A 23,193-nucleotide genomic window follows, 5' to 3' on the forward strand; every position below is an offset into this window, starting at 1 on the left:
ATTTTTGTTCTGTTCAAATAGGACAGATTTCACATACATATGACAGATTACAAAAGTTTTTATTACTTAACGTGCTTAAATCTGAATAAAGCAATTGTGTGTTTAAAATGAACAGTTATCCCAGCTTGCCTGGCTGGTGGCTATTTTCACAGCTGGCCTATCTTAATTTTCACTTCTTGTGGTTAGTAAAGTAGCACTAGCCAAATAAAGGCAAATATTTAAAAGCATTTTAAATTAATTGTATTTGTTATAGCTCAAATTTGCCATCCTGTTAAGCTTCATTCATGTTTTTTTTTTTTTTTTTTTTTTTGAGACAGAGTCTTGCTGTGTCACCCAGGCTGGAGCTCAGTGGTGCAATCTTGGCTTACTGCAACCTCCGCCTCCCGGGTTCAAGCAATTCTCCTGCCTCAGCCTCCTGAGTAGCTAGGATTACAGGCATGCACCACCACACCCAGCTAATTTTTGTATTTTTAGTAGAGACAGGGTTTCACCATGTTGGCCAGGCTGGTCTTGAACTCCTGACCTCGTGATCCACCCGCCTTGGCCTCCCAAAGTGCTGGATTACAGCCACGAGACACTGCGCCCGGCCAGTCATTTATCTTTTGAGACACCATATATTCATTTCAATCTTTGAAGCAAGTTTTATAACTACTTAAAAATTTCACCTCATGCCGGGCACGGTGGCTCACACCTGTAATCCCAGAACTTTGGGAGGCCGAGGCAAGCGGATCACCTGAGGTTGGGAGTTAGAGACCAGCCTGACCAACATGGAGAAACCCCATCTCTACTAAAAATACAAAATTATCCAGGCATGGTGGCACATGCCTTTAATCCCAGCTACTTGGGAGGGTGAGGCAGGAGAATTGCTTAAACCTGGGAGGTGGAGGTTGTGGTGAGCCAGGATCGTGCCATTGTACTCCAGCCTGGGCAACAAGAGCAAAGCTCTGTCTCAAAAAAAAAAAAAAAAAATTACCTTACAAGAGCCCCAGTTCCCTCTTTAGAAATACAAGAAAATAAATTCTGTTAAATATATTTACTTTAAATTACATGTTTTCATTTCTTAAGCTTTGGATTTGTAGCCAACTTTCTGGGAAACAGTCTGTGTTAATAGCAATATAGGATATCAGTGTTTTTAAATTGGCTTATGAAAAAGTACAGATTTTTAAATGAAAATTATTTAATCAATATCCATTGATTTACTTAAAAGAGCCACATGTATTAAGTGATAGCATTCTTTTTAGTTTAGTGTTTTTTTGTTTTTTTGTTTTTTTTTTTTGAGATGGAGTCCTGCTCTGTTGCCTAGGCTGGAGTGCAATGGCACTATCTCAGCTCACTGCAACCTCCGCCTCCCGGGTTCAAGCGATTCTCCTGTTCTCAGCCTCCCAAGTAGCTGGGATTACAGGCGTCCACCACCACGCCCAGCTAAGTTTTATATTTTTAGTAGAGACGAGGTTTCACCATGTTGGCCAGCCTGGTTTCGAACTCCTGACCTCAAGTGGTCTGCCCCCCCCTTCACCTCCCAAAATGCTAGGATTACAGGCATGAGCCACCCGCCATGCCTGGCCTTTTTAGTTTTGCTATTAGAAGTGATAACATTCTTTTTAGTTTCACTATTAGCTTTCCTTGCATTCACATTTTACATTCTCATTAGCATTTCTATCCTTGGCATTGTTGAGTTTCTAATGCTTTTTTGCTTGTTTTACCCATTAAATGTTTTTGTTTATTATTTTCAAGCTTTCCTTTTGTTTCCATAATGAATCTTTGTGAGATTCCTGTATTTTAGCCATTTCCAAAAAGTGCCATTTTACTTATTTCGCTGGAAGTATTTAACCATTCCAAACTATAGGCTCTAAGTAGCATCCTGACATTTTAGATCTGGAAAGGGCCCTTAAGATCACTGTATCGAAGTGTACCGTTAGAGTGTCTATTTGTTGTATATATATTTCGTTCTTAGTTTAGTGATGTCTGATTATCTCTGCCTGTTAGGACAGGGCTTAATTCAATCAGTATATTAATTACCAGTGTGAAGGATAAAACCTTTTAGAACAACATGGGATCTAAATAAGTTTTTTTAAAATGCCACTGTTAAGGATGTAGTGTTTTGTTTTTATTTTTCCCCCCCAAACACAAGAGAGAAGTCAGGGAATTGTTACGGAGGATTCTTAACAATTTTATCAGTTTGGGAGAAAGCAGTGGTGAATATAGACAGCTTTTAATCTAGTTTTTGTTTTCTCTACTGTCAGCTTTCTACAGATCAAAAAATTGGGTTGCCGGGGGCAGGGCAGCAAATACCAGTTACTTTAAATGTTTTACCGTGATCTTCTTTTTTTATAGGGAACTGACTCTTTTTTGGAGTAAACTGCAAAGAAGAATTGACCCTTCTTTAGATACTTTTTTGGAGCGCTGTCGTCAGTTTGGTGTCATAGCTAAAACGCAGCAGCATTTATTTTGCCTCATTAGAGTTATACAAACTGAAGTGAGTACTTTATGCCTTCTCTGCTAACTGTAGCTGGAGGAAAGAAATGAGTGGGAAGATAACTTCTCAGGAAATTCCCTTTAAAGGAAGATAAGAAATAATGGGTTTTAATAAGATTAATGGAATTGACCACATCTGACTGTTTCTCCAGATTGACTTCCTATAATGAATCAGAAACAAATTGATGGTCAAACAAGTTAGGTGATATTTATTTCTAATTACTGTGAATGAAGTTGTGTCTCCTGTCACATTAAGAACATTTTAAGAGGCCAGGCACGGTGGCTCAAGCCTGTAATCCCAGCACTTTGGGAGGCCAAGGCGGGTGGATCACTTGAGCTCAGGAGTTTGAGACCAGCCTGGCCAACTGGTGAAACCCTGTCTCTACTAAAAATACAAAAATTAGCCAGGCATGGTGGCGGGTGCCTGTAATCCCAGCTACTTTGGAGACTGAGCAGGAGAATCGCTTGAACAGGGAAGGCAGAGGTTGCGGTGAGCCAGGATTGCACCGCTGCACTCCAGCCTAGGCGACAGAGTGAGACTTGGTCTTTTTTTTTTCTTAAAAAAAAAAAAAAGAACATTTCAAGGTAACTATAGAACTTGCCTGTTTAAACAATTACTTTATAACTGGCCATTAGAACATTTTGTTTTGTTTAAATCTTTAATAAAGGTACTAATTTTCTATTGTTGAATAACATCACAAAAATTAATACTTAAAACAATGTCCATTTTTATCAGTTCAGTTTTGTAAATCAGAAATCCAGCACAATGTGGCAGGATTCTCTTCTAAGATTATCATATTGGCTAAAATGTAATTATCCGGGCTAAGTTCTATCAGAGGCTCTGTGGAAAATCCACTTCAAAGCTTGTTGTTATCATTGACAGATTTCAGTTCCTGTGGTTGTAGGACTAAGGTTTCTGTTTTCTGGCTGGCTGCGAATCAGGGTGTGTTCTCAGGTACTAGAAGCTACACTCAGTCTTTGCCTCTATTTTCAGGCAGCAAGGGTGCAACAAGTTGTTGCGTGAAACCTGACATCTTCCATCTCTGACTTTAGTTTTCAGTTTTTGGTTGAGACAGGTCTCGCTGGTGTAGACACCCAGGCTGTAGTGCAGTGGTGTGATCATAGCTCATTACAGCCTCAAACTCCTTGGCTCAAGCAATCCTCCCATCTCAGCCTCCAGAGTAGCTGAGACTACAGGTGTGTGCCACTATACCTGGCTTTTTCTTTTTTGGTGGGGAGCAGTGGTAGATACAGGGTCTTGCTTTGTTGCCCAGACTGGTTCTCAACTCCTGGCCTCAAGCAATTCTCCCACCTCAGCCTTCCAGAGTGCTGGGATTATAGGTGTAAGCTGCCACACCTGTCTGCTTGAACTTGGGAGGCGGAGGTTGCAATGAGCCAAGATCACACCATTGCACTCCAGCCTGGGCAACAGAGTGAGACTCTGTCTCAAAAAAAAAAAGATTAAATGACTTGGCTATATCCTATGTGCGCTTGCAACAGTATGCCAAGTCACTCTTGATCTCTCACCTTCCTGGTTTAAGACCCACCAGTTTCTTCAAAATTCAGCTCCACATTCCATATCCTGATTCAAATTTATTCACTACTTTGAGTAACTTTTTGGCATATCTGTTTAGAATATATAATAGTATTTCTGGTTACTTTTCTTTGAAAAGTGTTGTTAGTGATTTTTCAAATGTTACCATCCCAGCCAGATTAGGTTGTTTAAGAAAGAATGGCCATTCTTTGCTGTCCACCTCACAGTCTTCCAAAAGGAGTTAGTAACTTGTTGAGAAACTGTGAATTATTTTAAAATTTAGCTGACTTTCCCCAAGTCCTCTCTGCTCTTACTTACAAATGATAAACTTATATCACATCATCCTAATAAGTCAAGAGACCCATGGTCTAGTCCTGTGGAGCCACCAAAGCAACATGGCCTGTTTTACTTGGACTACATTCCAAATGAGAGGGAGAAACTTCTATATTCTTTAGGCCACTACTGTTGTGGGATGTCTGCCATTCACAACAGAACCAGATCCTAGCTGATAAAGGCTAGGTAATGCCTCTCTTTCAAAAAAGCTAGAGTCTCGGCTCATCTGAAAGGTAGGGAGTTACCTCAGTTGATTGTTCACAGTTACAGACTGAACTCTGTTCTACTCTTTCCCCCCTTCTCACTATTAACGCTTGATTAGTTTTAAAGAAAAAAAAGTTGGAGTCTCAGTTTGCAAGGGATTCTATACTCACTCACTCCCTTTTTACCTACCAGTCTACATCTCTTCTATTCTTCAGGCCAAATATCTTTTTTTTTTTTTTTTTTTGAGACAGAGTCTCACTCTGTTGCCCAGGCTGGCGTGCAGTGGGGTGATCTCGGCTCACTGCAACCTCCGCTTCCCAGGTTCGAGGGATTCTTATGCCTCAGCCTCCCAAGTAGCTGGGGCTTTGGGCCTGCATCACCATGCCTGGCTAATTGTTTGTATTTTTATTAGAAATGGGGTTTTGCCATGTTGGCCATGCTGGTCTTAAACTCCATGCCTCAAATGATGTGCCTGCCTCGGGCAGTGCCGGGATTACAGGTGTGAGCCACCGTACCCGCCCTAAATGCTTTTAAGTCCTTGCTCCTCTGCTCACTAGTTAGTGACATTGGGCAACTTAACCTTCTGAGTGTTGGGGGTTTTTTGTCTATAAAATGAGGATAATATGTGCAAAAAAGTTTATTTCAAATAAGTGCCTAGGGTGTAGTAGGGGTTCTGTAAATCAATGACAGTGATTTCTTTGTGTTCCCAGCACTTAGAATGAATGATGCCCAACACAGAATTAAATGCCTGGCAAATTGTTTACTGATTTAAACAGTGGAATTTACTCCATTATTTTACATCATATTCTGTTAAATAGTTACAATGTGCCAGCATTATTATTTCATCTTTATAACCTTAGGAGGAAAATCTGTTATTACCATTACTGTTATCATTTTACCAATAAGGAAACTGAAGTTTAGAGGTTGAGAACTTTTCACTTGTTGTGAAGCTGGGGTTCAAAGGCAGTCAAAGTCTGATTCTAAAGTCTCTGCTCATAGCAGTGCGTTTTAAGCCACTCTGACATATCTTGCTTTTCTTTGCTCATGTCATTTTCGCATTTTATTTCAGCCTGTCAGATAAAAAGAGTTATCTTGAATGTACCAAGCTTTTATCACATATGACCAGGTCTTCCTAATTTTAAACTAGTTTCTGAGAACCTGCTGCCATAGCAAGATTTTCTGATTTCTGTTTTTTCCCTGGAAAGCTGAGATTCAGTACACCTGTGACGGTGACTATAAATTACCAAATTCTTTCAGGAGGAAATGGAGAAGATCATTTATTTTATCTTTGAAGTTTTGAAAAATCCAAGTGTTCATGATACAGAGAATTTTTTTTTTTTTTTTGAGACGGAGTTTCGCTCTTGTTGCCCAGGCTGGAGTGCAATGGTGTGATCTTGGCTCAGCTGCAACCTCCACCTCCCGGGTTCGAGCGATTCTGCTGCCTCAGCCTCCCGAGTAGCTGGGATTACAGGCATGCACCACCACACCTGGCTAATTTTGTATTTTTAGTAGAGACGGGGTTTCTCCATGTTAGTCAGGCTGGTCTCAAACTCCCGAACTCAGGTGATACACCTGCCTCGGCCTCCCAAATTGCTGGGATTACAGGCGTGAGCCACCGTACCCGGCCAAAGAGAATTTCTTAAATTGAATTTAATCTTAGACTCACATTTATACCTGTGTTTCCTGTTGCTGCCATTTTAAACCCTGCCCCTCTACTCAACATCATTCTATTTTGAATCCTCCAGTGACCTTTTTTATCCTGAATTTCTTTGGATTCACATGCATTTATTGTTTATGCATTGCATTCGGGGTACAGATAAATTCCTTGGAAGTAAGGAACTGCTTTAATACACAGTGCCTAGTAAATGTACATTGTTCATAGTTGTAGCATCTAATTCAGTTCTTTGCATGTTGAGACAAGAAATATCTAACTTTCATGAAGAAAGATTTAAGATAAAATTTAGGAACTCTAAAAGTTGTTACAAGCTAAAATTCCTTATCAGTGAAAGTTATATAATCTTTCTGTATGCAAAAAAAAAAATTTTTTTATCATCTTTTACTTACAGGCACAAGATGCTGGTCTTGGGGTGTCAATTTTACTGTGTGTCAGAGCTCTTCAACTCAGATCAAGTGAAGATGAGGAAATGAAGGCATCAGTTTGTAAAACAATTGCCTGTCTTTTACCAGAAGATTTAGAAGTTAGACGAGCCTGTCAGCTTACAGAATTCTTAATTGAACCCAGTTTGGATGGATTTAATATGTTAGAAGAACTATATTTGCAACCAGATCAAAAATTTGATGAAGAAAATGCACCGGTTCCAAATTCTCTTCGATGTGAGCTCTTACTAGCTTTAAAAGCCCACTGGCCTTTTGATCCTGAGTTTTGGGACTGGAAAACTTTAAAACGACATTGCCACCAACTTTTAGGACAAGAAGCCTCAGATTCTGATGATGATTTAAGTGGCTATGAAATGTCCATTAATGACACAGATGTTTTAGAGTCATTTCTCAGTGACTATGATGAGGGTAAAGAAGATAAACAATATAGAAGAAGAGATTTGACAGATCAGCATAAGGAGAAAAGAGACAAAAAACCCATTGGCTCTTCTGAAAGATATCAGAGGTGGCTTCAGTATAAGTTTTTCTGTTTGTTATGTAAGCGGGAATGTATAGAGGCTAGAATTCTTCATCATTCTAAGATGCATATGGAAGATGGAATTTACACCTGTCCAGTTTGTATTAAAAAATTTAAGAGAAAAGAAATGTTTGTTCCTCATGTGATGGAGCATGTTAAAATGCCACCAAGCAGAAGGGACCGCTCTAAAAAGAAATTACTGTTAAAAGGCTCTCAAAAGGGTATTTGTCCTAAGAGCCCCTCTGCAATCCCAGAGCAAAACCATTCATTGAATGACCAAGCCAAAGGAGAGTCTCATGAATATGTCACATTCAGCAAATTAGAAGATTGCCACCTGCAAGACAGAGATTTGTATCCATGTCCCGGTACAGACTGTTCCCGTGTGTTTAAGCAATTTAAATACTTAAGTGTGCATCTTAAAGCTGAACACCAAAATAATGATGAAAATGCCAAGCACTACTTGGATATGAAAAATAGAAGAGAGAAGTGTACTTACTGTCGACGACATTTTATGTCTGCTTTTCACCTTCGAGAGCACGAACAAGTGCATTGTGGGCCTCAGCCTTATATGTGTGTATCTATAGATTGCTATGCTAGGTTTGGATCAGTAAATGAACTACTTAACCATAAACAAAAGCATGACGATCTGCGTTATAAATGTGAATTAAATGGCTGTAATATTGTTTTCAGTGACTTGGGACAGCTTTACCACCATGAAGCACAACACTTTAGGGATGCATCTTACACATGCAACTTTCTTGGCTGTAAAAAGTTCTATTACTCCAAAATTGAATACCAGAATCACCTCTCAATGCATAATGTTGAAAATTCAAATGGAGACATAAAGAAATCAGTGAAACTTGAGGAGTCTGCAACAGGTGAAAAGCAAGATTGTATTAATCAGCCCCATCTACTTAACCAAACTGCTAAGTCACATGTACCTGAAGATCTTTTCTGTGCAGAATCAGCTAATTCTCAAATAGATACAGAAACTGCAGAAAACCTGAAAGAAAACAGTGACAGTAATTCTAGTGATCAGTTAAGTCATAGCTCTTCAACTTCAATGAATGAAGAGCTAATTGACACACTAGATCACTCTGAAACCATGCAGGATGTATTGTTATCTAATGAGAAAGTCTTTGGGCCCTCCAGTTTAAAAGAAAAATGTTCCAGTATGGCAGTTTGTTTTGATGGGACTAAGTTTACCTGTGGTTTTGATGGCTGTGGTTCCACATACAAAAATGCAAGAGGAATGCAGAAACATTTACGGAAGGTTCATCCATACCATTTCAAGCCCAAAAAGATAAAGACGAAAGATCTGTTTCCCTCTTTGGGTAATGAACATAATCAGACAACTGAAAAGTTGGATGCAGAACCTAAACCCTGCTCAGATACAAACAGTGACTCCCCAGATGAAGGTCTAGATCACAATATTCACATTAAATGTAAACGAGAACATCAAGGTTACTCCTCAGAATCCTCCATTTGTGCTTCTAAAAGGCCCTGTACAGAGGATACCATGTTGGAACTTCTGTTACGCTTGAAACATTTAAGCTTGAAAAACTCAATAACACATGGATCTTTCTCAGGGTCATTGCAGGGGTACCCATCCAGTGGTGCTAAGTCTCTTCAATCAGTTTCATCTATCTCAGACCTTAATTTTCAGAATCAAGATGAAAATATGCCAAGTCAGTACCTTGCACAGTTGGCGGCTAAGCCATTTTTCTGTGAGCTTCAAGGATGCAAATATGAATTTGTGACCAGAGAGGCTCTGTTAATGCATTATCTTAAAAAGCATAATTATTCAAAAGAAAAAGTCCTTCAGTTAACCATGTTCCAACATCGGTATTCCCCATTTCAATGTCATATTTGCCAAAGGTCATTTACAAGAAAAACACACCTTAGGATTCATTATAAAAATAAACATCAAATTGGCAGTGACAGAGCAACTCACAAACTATTAGATAATGAAAAGTGTGATCATGAAGGCCCATGTTCAGTAGATAGGTTGAAAGGTGATTGTTCTGCAGAACTTGGAGGTGATCCCAGTAGTAACTCTGAGAAACCACACTGTCATCCTAAAAAGGATGAATGTAGTTCTGAAACAGATTTGGAATCATCTTGTGAAGAAACAGAAAGTAAAACATCTGACATTTCATCACCAATAGGCAGCCATAGAGAAGAACAAGAAGGAAGAGAGGGCAGAGGTAGCAGGCGAACTGTTGCTAAAGGAAATCTGTGTTATATTTTGAATAAATACCACAAACCATTCCATTGTATTCATAAAACTTGCAACTCCTCATTCACCAATCTAAAAGGCTTAATTCGCCATTACAGAACTGTACATCAGTACAACAAAGAACAGTTATGTTTAGAGAAAGACAAAGCAAGAACCAAAAGGGAACTTGTCAAATGTAAAAAGATATTTGCTTGCAAATATAAGGAATGTAATAAACGCTTCCTGTGTTCCAAAGCTCTTGCTAAGCACTGTAGTGACTCTCATAACCTAGACCATATTGAAGAGCCTAAAGTACTTTCTGAAGCTGAATCTGCAGCAAGGTTTTCTTGTAACCAGCCTCAGTGCCCTGCTGTTTTTTATACATTCAACAAGTTGAAGCACCACTTGATGGAACAGCATAATATTGAAGGGGAAATACATTCAGATTATGAAATTCATTGTGATCTTAATGGCTGTGGCCAGATTTTCACCCATCGCAGTAATTACTCACAACATGTATATTACCGACATAAAGACTATTATGATGATTTGTTTAGAAGCCAGAAAGTAGCAAATGAGAGACTACTAAGGAGTGAAAAGGTATGTCAAACAGCTGACACTCAGGGGCATGAACATCAGACCACCAGGAGATCATTTAATGCTAAGGCTAAAAAATGTGGCTTAATCAAAGAAAAGAAAGCCCCAATAAGTTTTAAAACCAGAGCTGAGGCCCTCCATATGTGTGTGGAGCACTCTGAGCACACACAGTACCCCTGCATGGTTCAAGGATGCTTATCTGTGGTGAAGTTGGAGAGCAGCATTGTGAGGCATTACAAACGCACTCATCAGATGAGTAGTGCCTATTTAGAGCAACAGATGGAGAACCTTGTTGTTTGCGTTAAGTATGGTACCAAAATTAAGGAGGAACCCCCTTCTGAAGCAGATCTCTGTATAAAGAAAGAAGAAAATAGAAGCTGTGAATCAGAGCACACAGAACACAGCCATTCCCTGGGTGACAGTAGTGCACCCATCCAGAACACCGATTCCTGTCATTCAAGTGAAAGGGATGGAGGTCAGAAAGGGTGCATAGAAAGCAGCTCAGTATTTGATGCAGATACTCTGCTCTACAGGGGAACTTTGAAATGTAACCATAGTTCAGAAACCACTTCCCTGGAACAGTGTAATATAGTTCAGCCTCCTCCTCCTTGTAAAATAGAAAATTCCATACCTAATCCCAATGGGACTGAAAGTGGGACTTATTTCACAAGTTTCCAGCTGCCTTTACCAAGGATCAAAGAATCAGAAACCAGGCAGCATAGTTCAGGGCAAGAAAACATTGTAAAAAATCCAACCCATGTCCCAAAAGAGAATTTTAGGAAACATTCACAGCCCCGGTCATTTGATTTGAAGACTTACAAACCTATGGGATTTGAATCTTCATTTCTGAAATTTATTCAGGAAAGTGAAGAGAAAGAAGATGATTTTGATGATTGGGAGCCTTCAGAGCACTTAACATTAAGTAGTTCTTCACAGTCCAGTAATGATTTAACAGGGAGTGTTGTGGCAAATAATATGGTGAATGACAATGAACCTGAAGTTGACATACCTCATTCTTCCAGTGACTCCACAATTCATGAGAACCTGACTGCAATCCCACCTTTAATAGTAGCTGAAACAACAACAGTTCCTTCCTTGGAAAACCTGAGGGTTGTATTGGACAAAGCATTAACAGACTGTGGAGAGCTTGCCTTAAAACAGCTTCATTATCTTCGGCCAGTGGTTGTTCTTGAAAGATCTAAGTTTTCCACACCAATTTTAGACTTATTTCCAACAAAAAAGACAGATGAGCTTTGTGTAGGAAGTTCATAAGTAGCAATTTTGTTTTAGTAACAGACTGGCTCCAACACCGCAACATGGGGACATTTGCCAACTCGAACAAAGGCTGAGAAGCAGCCACACCGTTGTTTAGGTAGAATAGGCTGTGTATTTACATGAATGTATAATATCTATGTCAGCAGTATTGGCTGAGTCCATTAGCTCTCCAGTTGGTTTAATGATTGGGTTTATTTTTTGTTTGTTTATTAAAAAAATGGAACTGTACACTTGTTTGGTGCTAATTAATACATCAAAATATACTGGGGCTTCCTTTTTCAAATTAAGTGTGCATGATTGTATATGGAACAAATACTAAGGTCCCAGGGTGGGAGGGCTAGGGAAAGGGATATGGAGTTCTTACTTGACTTGAATGTGCACCTGAGGGTGCTTTGTGTAATATATTGTACACTACAGCATCTTATATTTTTTGAGTTGAGTTTCAATAAATTACAATTTTTCACCCATTCGTTGTTTACTCATCATGAGTTTTCATGCCACATGTAAACTGAAATTGCACTTGTGTTTTCTGAAATATGCCATTCACATTTTACCTCAGTAATTTTTTTATTTCTTACTAGCTAAATCATTCAGAACAAGGTTCTTTTTTTTTTTTTTTTTAAGACGGAGTTTCGTTCTTGTTGCCCAAGCTGGAGTGCAATGGTGCAGTCTTGGCTCACTGCAACCTCCCCCTCCCGGGTTCAAGTTACTCTCCTGCCTCGGCCTCCCAAAGTGCTGGGATTACAGGCGTAAGCCACCGTGCCCATCCCAGAACAAAGTTCTTTTTATCTTAAAAGTTTTGTTTTTGTGGAAAGAAAATTCTGAGGTTGAGTAATCAGCAGTGGAAGTCAAGATAGCTCCCAGAGGATGTCCAGATGTTGGCCGAGTAGAAAGGAGAGGATCTGCCAACCAGAACATGAAGGACATAGCAAATTCAGAGGGCATGTTTCTAGGAAACTACAAATAATTTGATACCCTGGCAATAAAAGGGGAACAAGAGAGTGACATCATTGTAGAGATAGCAGGAGCTAAATCATGAAAACAAGGAGTTTGGACTGAGTCTATTAGGCATATATCAGTTGAAGTGTGGAGTGCTCACTTGATTTGAGGAGCTGAAATTGGAAACAGTAGACTTGAAGTAATTGAGGCAAGCTTGCTGAGTGTATTTACTGACAATTGCAGCAGAGGGCACAGTAGATGAAATTGAGATATTTAAGGAGACAGGATTTTGGGGGCTTGGAGAGTGAAGGAAAAGATTTGGTACTGATGCAACCATTTGAAGTAGGTACACAAAGAAGGAATGAATATTTGGGAAGAATGGAAACCAAGGTGAGTTTGGCTTTTAGATGTGTTGAGTTTCATTGGACTGTGGGACATCTGGGTCTAATGACAAGGATAGCAGTATGTCCTTTTAATACAGCAGCTTTATTTCCTGTTCCTTGTGAAGTTTTCAACTACTTTCATTAGCTAGAAATGAAGCGACTCAGACAACTAATGTCTCTCTCATCCTTGTGGTTAGATTTTTTTTCAAGGGAGTCTCGCTTTGTGGCTCAGGCTGGAGTGCAGTGGCGCGATCTCGACTCACTGCAACCTCCGCCCCTCCAGGTTTAAGCAATTCTCTGCCTCAGCCTCCAGAGTAGCTGGGATTACAGGTGTGTGCCACCACGCCCGGCTAATTCTTTGTATTTTTAGTAGAGACAGGGTTTCACCATCTTGGCCAGGCTAGTCTTGAACTCCTGACCTCGTGATCCACCCGCCTTGGCCTCCCAAAGTGCTGGGATTACAGGCGTGAGCCACCACGCCCAGTCTGTTGTGGTTAGAATTTCAAGACCTTTTCTCTGACCCTTAAACCTTATTTTCTTGTTTGTCAGCTCTTCGGGAATTTCATTCTGTCACCTCACCCTGAGTCTAAAGCACCCCCATAACCAAGTCATTTATTGTCTCAGATCCCAGTAGGTAACAGAGGATTCTGAGGAATCTGAATGATCTGAGTAAGACTGTTGAAAGAAGTGGCAGAAACAAGGATCTTAGAGACTGAGACCACTATTGTTTCTTTGGAATCAAGCTAGTTTCTTCAGTGGCTTTAATTTCCTCACTTATGAAGGGAGGAGGTATAGGTGAAAGGTCCCTTTTTGTGATTTGAGCATGAGAAGCACCTGTAGGCCTAGTAAAAATTCCTCATACGAGAGAGATGGTTAACCCAGGATAAGAGAAAGCTACTAAGACTGAACTATATCCATTCAACCACACAGAACTTGTAGCCCCTGGAAGGACCAAGTGAGGCCATTCACAGTGGAACTAAACCCAGATTTTAAGAACCTGATTAGGCTGGGTGCGGTGGCTCACGCCTGTAATCCCAGCACTTTGGGAGGCTGAGGTGGGCGGATCACTTGAAGTCAGGAGATCAAGACCATCCTGGCTAACACGGGGAAACCCTGTCTCTACTAAAAATACAAAAAATTAGCTGGGCGTGATGGCACACGCCTGTAGTCTCAGCTACTCGGGAGACTGAGGCAGGAGAATCGCTTGAACCCGTGAGGCGGATGTTGCAGTGAGCCGAGATCGCGCCACTGCACTCCAGCCTGGGTGACAGAGCGAGACTGTCTCAAAAAAAAATAAAATAAAAAATTCAAGTATAAGCCTAAGTAGTTGATCCTAAGATCACTGTCTATCCCAGTTAGAGCAGATTGCATCATTTGATCTTTATTAAAGACTTTTCGCTGGGCGCGGTGGCTCGAACCTGTAATCCTGGCACTTTGGGAGGCCGAGGCAGGTAGGTCACCTGAGGTCAGGAGTTTGAGACCAGGCTGACCAACATGGAGAAACCCCGTCTCTACTAAAAATACAAAAATTAGCTGGGTGTGGTGGCAGATGCCTGTAATCCCAGCTACTCAGGAGGCTGAGGCAGGAGAATCGCTTTTGGACCCTGGAGGCGGAAGTTGCAGTGAGCTGAGATTGCACCATTGCACTCCAGCCTGGGCAACAGAGCGAGACTCCATTTCAAAAAAAAAAAAGACTTTTATGTTTAAACCAGCATGAGTGACTATACGATAATACAGGGCAAAGGGTTATTTTTTTAGCTTGTAGTAATCATTTTAACTTGATATCTCTGGAATTTGTCCCAACCCTGGCACAGACCTGAAAGCACTGACTTTGTTTTCAAAGCTTTTTCAATTCAAGAGTGCCTCCAAAATGCTAAGTAGGAATGAAGACTTCCAGACACTTCTATTCTTGCCTTTACCCAGAATTCTCTTGCTTCAGTATTTTCCCCATTTTCGTGAGCCCATGTGTGAAATAGGGTAAGGAACTGTGGAGAAGAAAGTTTTTTATTAGCCTTCCTTGGGGTATTCCATTCTCAATCTATCCTTTCTCAGTCCCAAAAGGCCTACTGAGCTGAACTGCCTAAGACATAGTCATTCACCAAATAAATTTAAGTACACATATTTAAAGAGATACAATTCCAGATGCAATGGGAGACAAAAAAGTAAAGTTGTCAGGGCCATCGAGAAGCTTTCACAAGGTGAAGGGAGGGCTGGAGTATCTCAGAACATTGTTACTTAAAGTATGGTAGTGGGCCAGCAGTATGGGTGTCACCTAGGAGATTGTTATTAATAAAAATGCATAAATTCAGGCCCTACTGTAGACCTACTGGACCCAAATGTGCGTGTTAGTAAGATCTCCAGGTGATTCTTAGGCACAGAAAAGTTTTAGAAGCAGTGGCCTGGAAGTGGGAAGTACTGTGAGAATTCAGGGTAATTGTGCTTTTTAGCATTTTACATAAAATTATGTTGTTGAATTTTCATAATCCTATGAAATAGGTGCTGTTACTATCTTTATTTGACAAAGAACTTGAGATGAAGTGTCTTGCCTGGCTGGCACAAATAGAGGTGAGCCCAGTTTCCAATCTCTTCTGACTAGAAGAATGTCAGAGAGGGACATTTAGTACAAAGGAATAACAGACGGAAAGTTGCAGGTGGTATTTGAAGTACCAAAAATACCACAGTTCCATAATGTGAGTGTTGTTTGTGAAGGTGAATAGTGGGAAATACAATTTGAAGTGTAGGTGAAAGCCAGGTTATTCAACTCAAACTCCACAGTCATGTGGTGCTGACATTTCTTCATTTGAGTATAGAGATGGGAAACATGCATTTTTTTTCTGTGAATAACATGTAACCTATGAAAAAGGCAAGTTTTCTTTTCTGAAAGAAACTTACTCATTTTTGTTATTTTTTGAGACGAGGTCTCATTAGGTTTCCCAGGCTGATCTTGAACTCCTGAGCCCAAGCAATCCTCCCACCCCAGCCTCCCAAAGTGCTGTAATTGCAGGCATGAACCACTGCACCCGGCCAGAAACTTCTAAAACTCAGAAAAGTTGTTCCTCCTCACTTCCTACCCCGAGGTAAACTGTGATACCTCCTGGCTTTATCCTACTGATTTTATACCCTATTATGTAGAAGTGTGTCTAGAAAGAGTGGCCTATCCTTCTGTGACCTTCTTGGTCTACTGCAGGAGTGGTTTCTGTGACAGACTGCATTTGGAGGTTTGATTCACTCTGGGGAAGGTAACCAGGATAGGCAAGAGATTTAAAAATCTGTCAACATGTATTTGGCAGGTATAACCTGAAAAAAAAAAGACCAGAGGCGTAGGAAAGCTATCTAAATGGTTAAGAAGACAAATATTTACAAAGCATATACCATCTGCTAGCCCCTGGGTGGTAGGTGTTGAACAAGACTCATTTCCTGCATCATAGAGATTTAAGACTCCAGTAAGGGACTGGGTGCGGTGACTCATGCCTGTAATCCCAGCACTTTGGGAGGCAGAGGAAGGTGGATATTTGAGGTCAGGAGTTTGAGACCAGCCTGGCTAACATGGTGAAACCCTGTCTCTACTAAAAATACAAAAATTAGCCACGCCGTAGTGGCGCGTGCATCTGTAATCCCAGATACTAGGGAGGCTGAGGCAGGAGAACCGCCTGAACCCAGGAGGCAGAGGTTGCGGTGAGCCGAGATCAAGCCACTGCACTCCAGCCTGGGCAACAGAGTGAGACCTTGTCCCCCCCAACCTCCTCCCCCACAACAAAAAAAAAATCCAGTAGGGAAGACAGACATTAAAACAGTACAAATAATTAAGTAAAAGTGCTTTTAAACGTGGCGGGGGGGGGGGGTGGAGGGGCTTATGAGAAGGGGATCAAAAAAGGACAGCAAAAACTTCATTGAGGATAATGTTTAAACTGAAACTAAAGAATCAATAGAAGTTAGCCAGGCAATAATCTGTAGTCCCAGCTACTTGGGAGGCTGAGGTGGGAGGATCACTTGAGCCCAGGAGTTAGAGGCTGTACTGTGCAATAATTGCACCTGTGAATAGGCATTGAACTCCAAGCTGGGGGAGGAGGGGGAAGTCAGGCAAAGAACAAGAGTAATCCAATTATGTGCCAAGGCTTTGTGGTTCAACAGCTTGGTGTGTTGGTGACATTGATAAGACTACTATAGCTAGAGTTGAAAGAACAAATGGCAGAGGAAGAGAAGACTTGGTAGGTAAGCAGAGACCAGGCATTTTAGTGCCCTGTTAGCCATGTTACAGATTTTGGATTTTGTTTGAAAGGCAATGAAGAACCTATAAGAATTTTTCAAAGGCTGACTGAGTGCTATTTCTCATGCCTGTAATCCCAGCACTTTAGGACGGCAAGATAGAAGGATCACCTGAGATCAGGAGTTCGAGACCAGTCTGGCCAACATGGAGAAACGCCGTTTCTACTAAAAATGCAGAGATCAGCCAGGTGTGGCGCGTGCCGGTAGTCCCAGCCACTCAGGAGGCTGAGGCAGGACAATCGCTTGAACCCAGGAGGCAGAGGTTGCAGTGAGCTGAGATCGCACCACTGCACTCCAGCCTGGGCAACAGAACGAGACTCTGTCTCAAAAAAAAAAAGAATTTACTAAAGGCTTGAAAGTAGGCATTGCATAAGTTAGTAAGTCCTAATAGGGCATGATGTGGAAGACTACTGAGTGGAAGTGACTGACAGATGAGTGGGTGGATGCCACTATTAAAGGTAAACTGAAGACCAAGTGTGGTGGTTCACCCCTGTAATCACTTTGGGAGGCCAAGGTGGGTGGATCACGAGGTCAGGAGTTCGAGACCAGCCTAGGGTGGATCACGAGGTCAGGAGTTCGAGACCAGCCTAACCAACATGGTGAAGCCCTGTCTCTGCTAAAAATAAAAAATTAGCCGGGCGTGGTGGCACATGCATATAATCCCAGCTACTCAGGAGGCTGAGCCAGGAGAATCACTTGAACCCCGGAGGCAGAGGTTGCAGTGAGCCAACATTGCACCACTGCACTCCAGCCTGGGTGACAGGGCGAGATCGAAACCCCATCTCAAAAAAAAAAAAACCCAGTTTATATCCTATCTCCTTGCTGGGTGTGGTGGCTCATGCCTGTAATCCCTGCACTTTGAGAGGCCAAGGCAGGTGGTTCACTTGAGTTCAGGAGTTCTAGACCAGCCTGGCCAACATGGTGAAACCCCATTTCTACTAAAACTACAAAAAATTAGCCAGGCGTGGTGGCGGGCGCCTGTAATCCCAGCTACTCAGGAGGCTGAGGCAGGAGAATCGCTTGAACCTAGGAGGCATAGGTTGCAGTGAGCTGAGATTGTGCCACTGCACTCCAGCCTGGGCAACAGAGTGACACGCCAGCTCAAAAAAATAAAAATAAAAAATCCCATCTCCTCACATTTCCATTCAACCTCAATACACCTCAGTTTTTTTTTTTTTTTATTATGTGAAAACAGCTGCAACAGCTGCTGTCCATTTGAATTGTTGGAAATGTAGATCTACACTAACCTAGAGAGAAGCCACTAGCCACATGTGGCTATTTAACATTTTTGTTTTTTTAGACGGAGTCTCGTTTTGTCACCAAGGGTGGAGCACAACATCAGCTCACTGAAACCTCTGCCTCCCAGGTTCAAGTGATTCTCCTGCTTCAGCCTCCTAAGTAGCTGGGACTACAGGTGTGCACCAGCACGTCAGGCTAATTTTTGTATTTTTAGTAGAGACAGGATTTCACCATGTTGGCCAGGCTGGTCTCGAACTCCTGGGCTCAAGTGATCCACCTGCCTCGGCCTGCCAAAATGCTGAGATTACAGGTGTGAGCCACCATGCCCAGCCAAATTTAGTTAAAATGTAAAATTCAGTCTCTGCTGCACTATTCACATTTCAGGTAACTAGTGGTTACCATATTGGACATGGCAGATAAAGAACATTTTCATTATTGCAAAAAGTTGTACTGGACAGCACTATGCTAGAGCCAGAACTAGCCAAAGATCAGATAAAGCAATATGAATGAACTGAAAACCCAGGCCGGTGCCTGGTTGGTTTTGAGTAAGATTCATTGGTTGGGTGAGTGGGAAGCAAGCTGACCTTTGGAACAGTGACATCACAAAGCACAGGTCACAACGGCTCTGGAACACCTAGGCCCCCAGACCACTCCCCCTAACTCATATTTAGATTCCTGAAGCTTCTGCACATGTAGTTCCTGGAGCTGCTGCTTATTAAAATGTCAACGTCTTCATCTTCTAGCTGGGACAACCTCTTAGAGTCTCTCTCTCTGAGCACAGTATGGAATTGGATACAAGCAACTTTTTTGGGAGAGATTAGTGCACCTCAGCAAACAAGTTTGGGACTATTAGATAATCTTGCTCCGGCTGTGCAAATCATCTTGAGGATTTCTTTCTTGATTTTATTGGGAATAGGAATATATGCCTTATGGAAACGAAGTATTCAGTCAATTCAGGTTATACTCTTTTGTTACAAACATTTATATAGTTATAAATTGAAATTTGATTAGTTCTTTCCCATATTGCTGCCACCAGTTTTAAAATCATGCAGATGTGCAAAGGTGAACCTTTGTCTCTTAAGTTGGCAGAAACTAGGTTATCCTTGAAAATCTCCATCAATTAGGCTTTGGGCATAAAAATGTTCTTTCTCACAATGGTCTTTGGCTTGTCTTCTATAATAAAATAGACCAAACATGTTGGTAACCTGAAAAGACAGCCTTACCCTCAAAAATTTTTGATCACTTATTCATCTTTGAGTGCTACTGTGTTTATAGAATAGGCACGAAAGTATAGCTAGGATCACGAGTATGGCCTTTCTTACTATGCCATTGTTCTGTAACTGATAAGGAGGCATATGCATTAAGTCATCACAATGTGTTCGTTATTGTGTTTTAACAAAATAAGGCTCCATAAGTATATAGGAGCTCTTTGGGGAGTAGGAATTTAACTGGCTGGGATTGTGAGAGACAGGATTTTACATACTTCTGTGTAGTCACCAATAATAATAGTTGACATACAATATAGTCGAATGCTTTGAGAATCTCAAAAATTCCATGAAATGGATGGAGGTTATTTTCACATGACAAGTGAAGAAACTGAGGTGCACTGAGGTTCAGCGGAAACTTAAGGTGACAGACTTTTAAAACGGCTTTCTTAGAGTGACAAGTTTACTTGATAAATGCAGAGAGAAGTTGTTACTGGATCATTTTTTAGCATTCACTTATTTTCATATGTCACTATTGTTTAGTAATCATGGTCACAGGTCCTTTCTATTTTAAACCATCACAATCCTGCATAGTAGTCAGGGCAGAGATTATTTGCTCCATTTTGTAGATGAGAGAACTGGATTATCACCCACCCAAGTTCACATAGTTTGTAAGAGCTGACAAAATTGGAGTTTGAACTGAATTTTTAGGATTTGAAATTCAGTTCTTCTCCAAAATCTCATTTAATGTAAACCAACTGACCTAAATCTTGAACAGGAATGTGTGTGTGTGTGTGTGTGTGTGTGTACACGCACGCACATATATATGTGTATTGTGAGGATTAAAGAAGATATTGTATGTATAAATCTTAGCACATATATTCAATAAGCGCTGCTACGGTGAAACCCCATCTCTACTTAAAATACAAAAATTAGTCGGGTGTGGTGGTGGCATGTGCCTGTAGTCCCAGCTACTCAGGAGGCTGAGGCAGAAGAATTGCTTGAACCCGGGAGGCGGAGCTTGCAGTGAGCCGAGATCGCGCCACTGCATTCCAGCCTGGGCGACAGAGCCAGACTCCGTCTCAAAAAAAAAAGTGGTGCTAGTTGTTATAATAAGGAACAAGATGATTTTTTTTCTTATCCTAGCAAGAATCTGTCCTACTGTACATATGCTTTTATTATTTATTTATTTATTTATTTTGAGATGAAGTCTTGCTCTTGTCCCCCAGTCTGGAGTGCAGTGGCATGATTTTGGCTCACTGTAACCTCTGCCTCCCAGGTTCAAGCAATTCTCCTGCCTCACCCTCCCGAGTAGCTGGGATTACAGGCGCATACCACCACGCCCAGCTAATTTTTTGTATTTTAAGTAGAGACGGGGTTTCACCATGTTGGCCAGGCTGGTCTTGAACTCCTGACCTCAGGTGATCCGCCCACCTCGGCCTCCCAAAGTGCTGGGATTACAGGCATGAGCCACTGTGCCCAGCATATGCTTTATTTTTATTTTTTATTTTTTTTTTAATGTTTTAGAGACAGTATCTTGCTCTGTTGCCCAGGCTGGAGTGCAGTGGTGTCATCATAGCTCACTGCAGCCTCAAACTCCTGGTCTCAGGTGATCCTCCTGCCTCAGCCTCCTGAGCAGTTGGAAGCATAGGCATGCACCACCAGGCTTGGCTAATTTTCAAAATTTTTTTGTAGAGACAGGGTCTCGCTATGTTCCCTATGTTGCTCAGGCTGGTCTTTAACTCCTGGCCTCAAGCAATCCTCCCATCTGAGCCTCTCAAAGTGCTGGATGCAGTGGTCCACACCTATAATTTATTTTATATAAATAAAAAAAATATATATATATATAAATTTTTTAAGAGACAGGGTCTGGCTATGTTGCCCAGGCTGAAGTGCAGTAGCCATTCACAGGTGCCATCATAGCACACTACTCCCGGGCTCAAGTGATCTTCCCACCTTAACCTCCCTAGTAGCTGGGACTATATGTGTGTGCCATTGTACCCAGATCTCTCCTTGTATATTTTAAAAACCTTTTCCATGACCAAGAAATCCAGTTTTTCAGACTACTATGTCCTAAAGTGTACTTGGAATTGTGAATTTCTGGATTCCTGTCCTGGCTCTGCCACTTCCAATATATAACCTTGGACAATGACAGAGTTCAAACTGGAAGGTATATAGCCATCCAGTTGTGTTTTTTCTGCATAAATAGGTCATGCAGAGGCAAAGTAACTTCCAGACATTCAGAAAATAGTTATCTATTATTACAATCTTGATTAAATGCAAATAATAATCCTGCCTGACCTGCCTACCTCTCCAGTTTGCAGTGAAAATCAAAAGATGAAATAGGTGTGAAAATATTTTGCTAAGGCCAGGCACGGTGGCTCATGCCTGTAATCCCAGCACTTTGGGAAGCCAACACAGGCGGATCACGAGGTCAGGAAATCGAGAACATCCTGGCTAACACGGTGAAACCTCGTCTCTACTAAAAATACAAAAAATTAGCCGGGCATGGTGGTGGTCACCTGTAGTCCCAACTACTCAGGAGGCTGAGGCAGGAGAATGGCGTGAACCTGGGAGGCGCAGCTTGCAGTGAGCTGAGATGGCGCCACTGCACTCCAGCCTGGGCGACATAGTGAGACTCCATCTCCAAAAAAAACAAAAACAAACAAACAAAACATTTTTGCTAAATGGGAGACTTGTTATTGGAATGAGGAATTATTGTTACTATTAAGTTTTTGTTTTGTTTTTCTCTTATAGATAGTAAACTGTAGCAACTAACACTCAACTTCTGTTGTTCCATTTTAGAAAACATTGTTGTTTGTAATCACACTCTACAAACTTTACGAGAAGGGCTCAGATATTTTTCAGGCTTTGCTAGCCAACCCAGAAGGAAGTGGTCTCCAAGTTCAAGACAATAATAATCTTTTCCTGTCCTTGGGTCTGCAAGAGAAAATTTTGAAAAAACTTCAGACAGTGGAAAACAAAATGAAGAAACTAGAGGGGATAATCATTGCTCAAAAACCTGCCACGAAAAGGGATTCCTCCTCTGAGCCCTACTGCAGCTGCTCTGACTGCCAGAGTCCCTTGCCCACATCAGGGTTTACTTCCCCATTTGAAATGTGATGGACTCCAATCTTTTCCAGGAAAGCACTGTTTCCCTCATGTGTGCAATGGTGTATCAATAAAGATAGAGAACTCTATTGAAATTACCCTGCAAAGATTGGCTCTCTATTTAGTAGGGCTGAGCTTCTACTTGTATGGATGGTGGGGTATAGTGGGGTATAGTGATAGTTAAAAATGTCTCTAGGATTGTGGTGTACACTCAGCAGGCTGGAGACCATAAGCTGCCATAGATGGGAGAGGATAGCTGGGCTGGAATCTAAGGGTGTAGGAAGAGAAGGGAGGGTGGTCAGGTACATGGCCTTGAGGTCCATGCTGACGAGGTTAGACTAAATATAATAAAAAGTAAGAAAGTGCTGTTTGAGGGCCCTGCAGTGGACTGTCCTTTAGAGGTAGGCTGACCCCTGTGCTTGTCTTTGGCCTAAAGGTATACATGCAGTCCAGGAGTCTCCTGCATTAATTAGTCAAAAGTGGGCAAGGGTGGGAGTAGATACAGAGTGACATAAAGGAGACTGATTTTATCCAACTTTTACTGAACCTACTCTATGCTAAGCATTGTGATAATCCCTAGGAATCTTTCCTGAGTGCTTCAGGAGCATTCAGTTTGACTGGATGGACAAGTAATTTCAGATCAGGGAATTATAATACAGTGGAGTCATAACTTTTTTTTTTTTTTGAGTCATAGTCTCGCTCTGTCACCCAGTCTGGAATACAGTGGCAGGATCTCTTCTCACTGCAACCTCCACCTCCTGGGTTCAAGTGATCCTACT

General features: G+C 41.4%; 2 protein-coding genes across 2 annotated transcripts in view; both read left to right on the top strand.

Annotated features, from left to right (window-relative positions):
• The window catches only part of RLF (RLF zinc finger), a 75,660-nt gene extending 64,161 nt beyond the window's left edge, over positions 1–11,499 (top strand). The window contains exons 7-8 of the mRNA XM_032160403.2: positions 2,335–2,476; positions 6,613–11,499. Coding sequence (XP_032016294.1) covers positions 2,335–2,476; positions 6,613–11,268 — 4,798 coding nt within the window. The 3' untranslated portion in view covers positions 11,269–11,499. The remainder of the gene's footprint in view (positions 1–2,334; positions 2,477–6,612) is intronic.
• Positions 11,500–18,760: 7,261 nt separating this feature from the next.
• Positions 18,761–22,512, top strand: TMCO2 (transmembrane and coiled-coil domains 2). The gene is made up of 2 exons (XM_032160404.2): positions 18,761–19,055; positions 22,109–22,512. The coding sequence occupies exons 1-2, from the start codon at positions 18,819–18,821 to the stop codon at positions 22,424–22,426; spliced, it is 555 nt and encodes a 184-aa protein (XP_032016295.1). The 5' UTR covers positions 18,761–18,818; the 3' UTR covers positions 22,427–22,512.
• The last annotated feature ends 681 nt before the right edge of the window (positions 22,513–23,193 follow it).

Source organism: Hylobates moloch, unplaced genomic scaffold, assembly GCF_009828535.3.
Source record: "Hylobates moloch isolate HMO894 unplaced genomic scaffold, HMol_V3 SCAFFOLD_8, whole genome shotgun sequence".
Lineage (NCBI taxonomy): Eukaryota > Metazoa > Chordata > Mammalia > Primates > Hylobatidae > Hylobates > Hylobates moloch.

What these genes read in the sequence shown, in the direction of transcription:
- TMCO2 (XM_032160404.2), top strand. Translation starts at nt 18,819, where the DNA reads ATGTCAACGTCTTCATCTTCTAGCTGGGACAACCTCTTAGAGTCTCTC. An exon ending in GAAGTATTCAGTCAATTCAG is followed by an intron (nt 19,056 to 22,108) that starts GTTATACTCTTT and finishes GTTCCATTTTAG; the next exon opens with AAAACATTGTTGTTTGTAAT.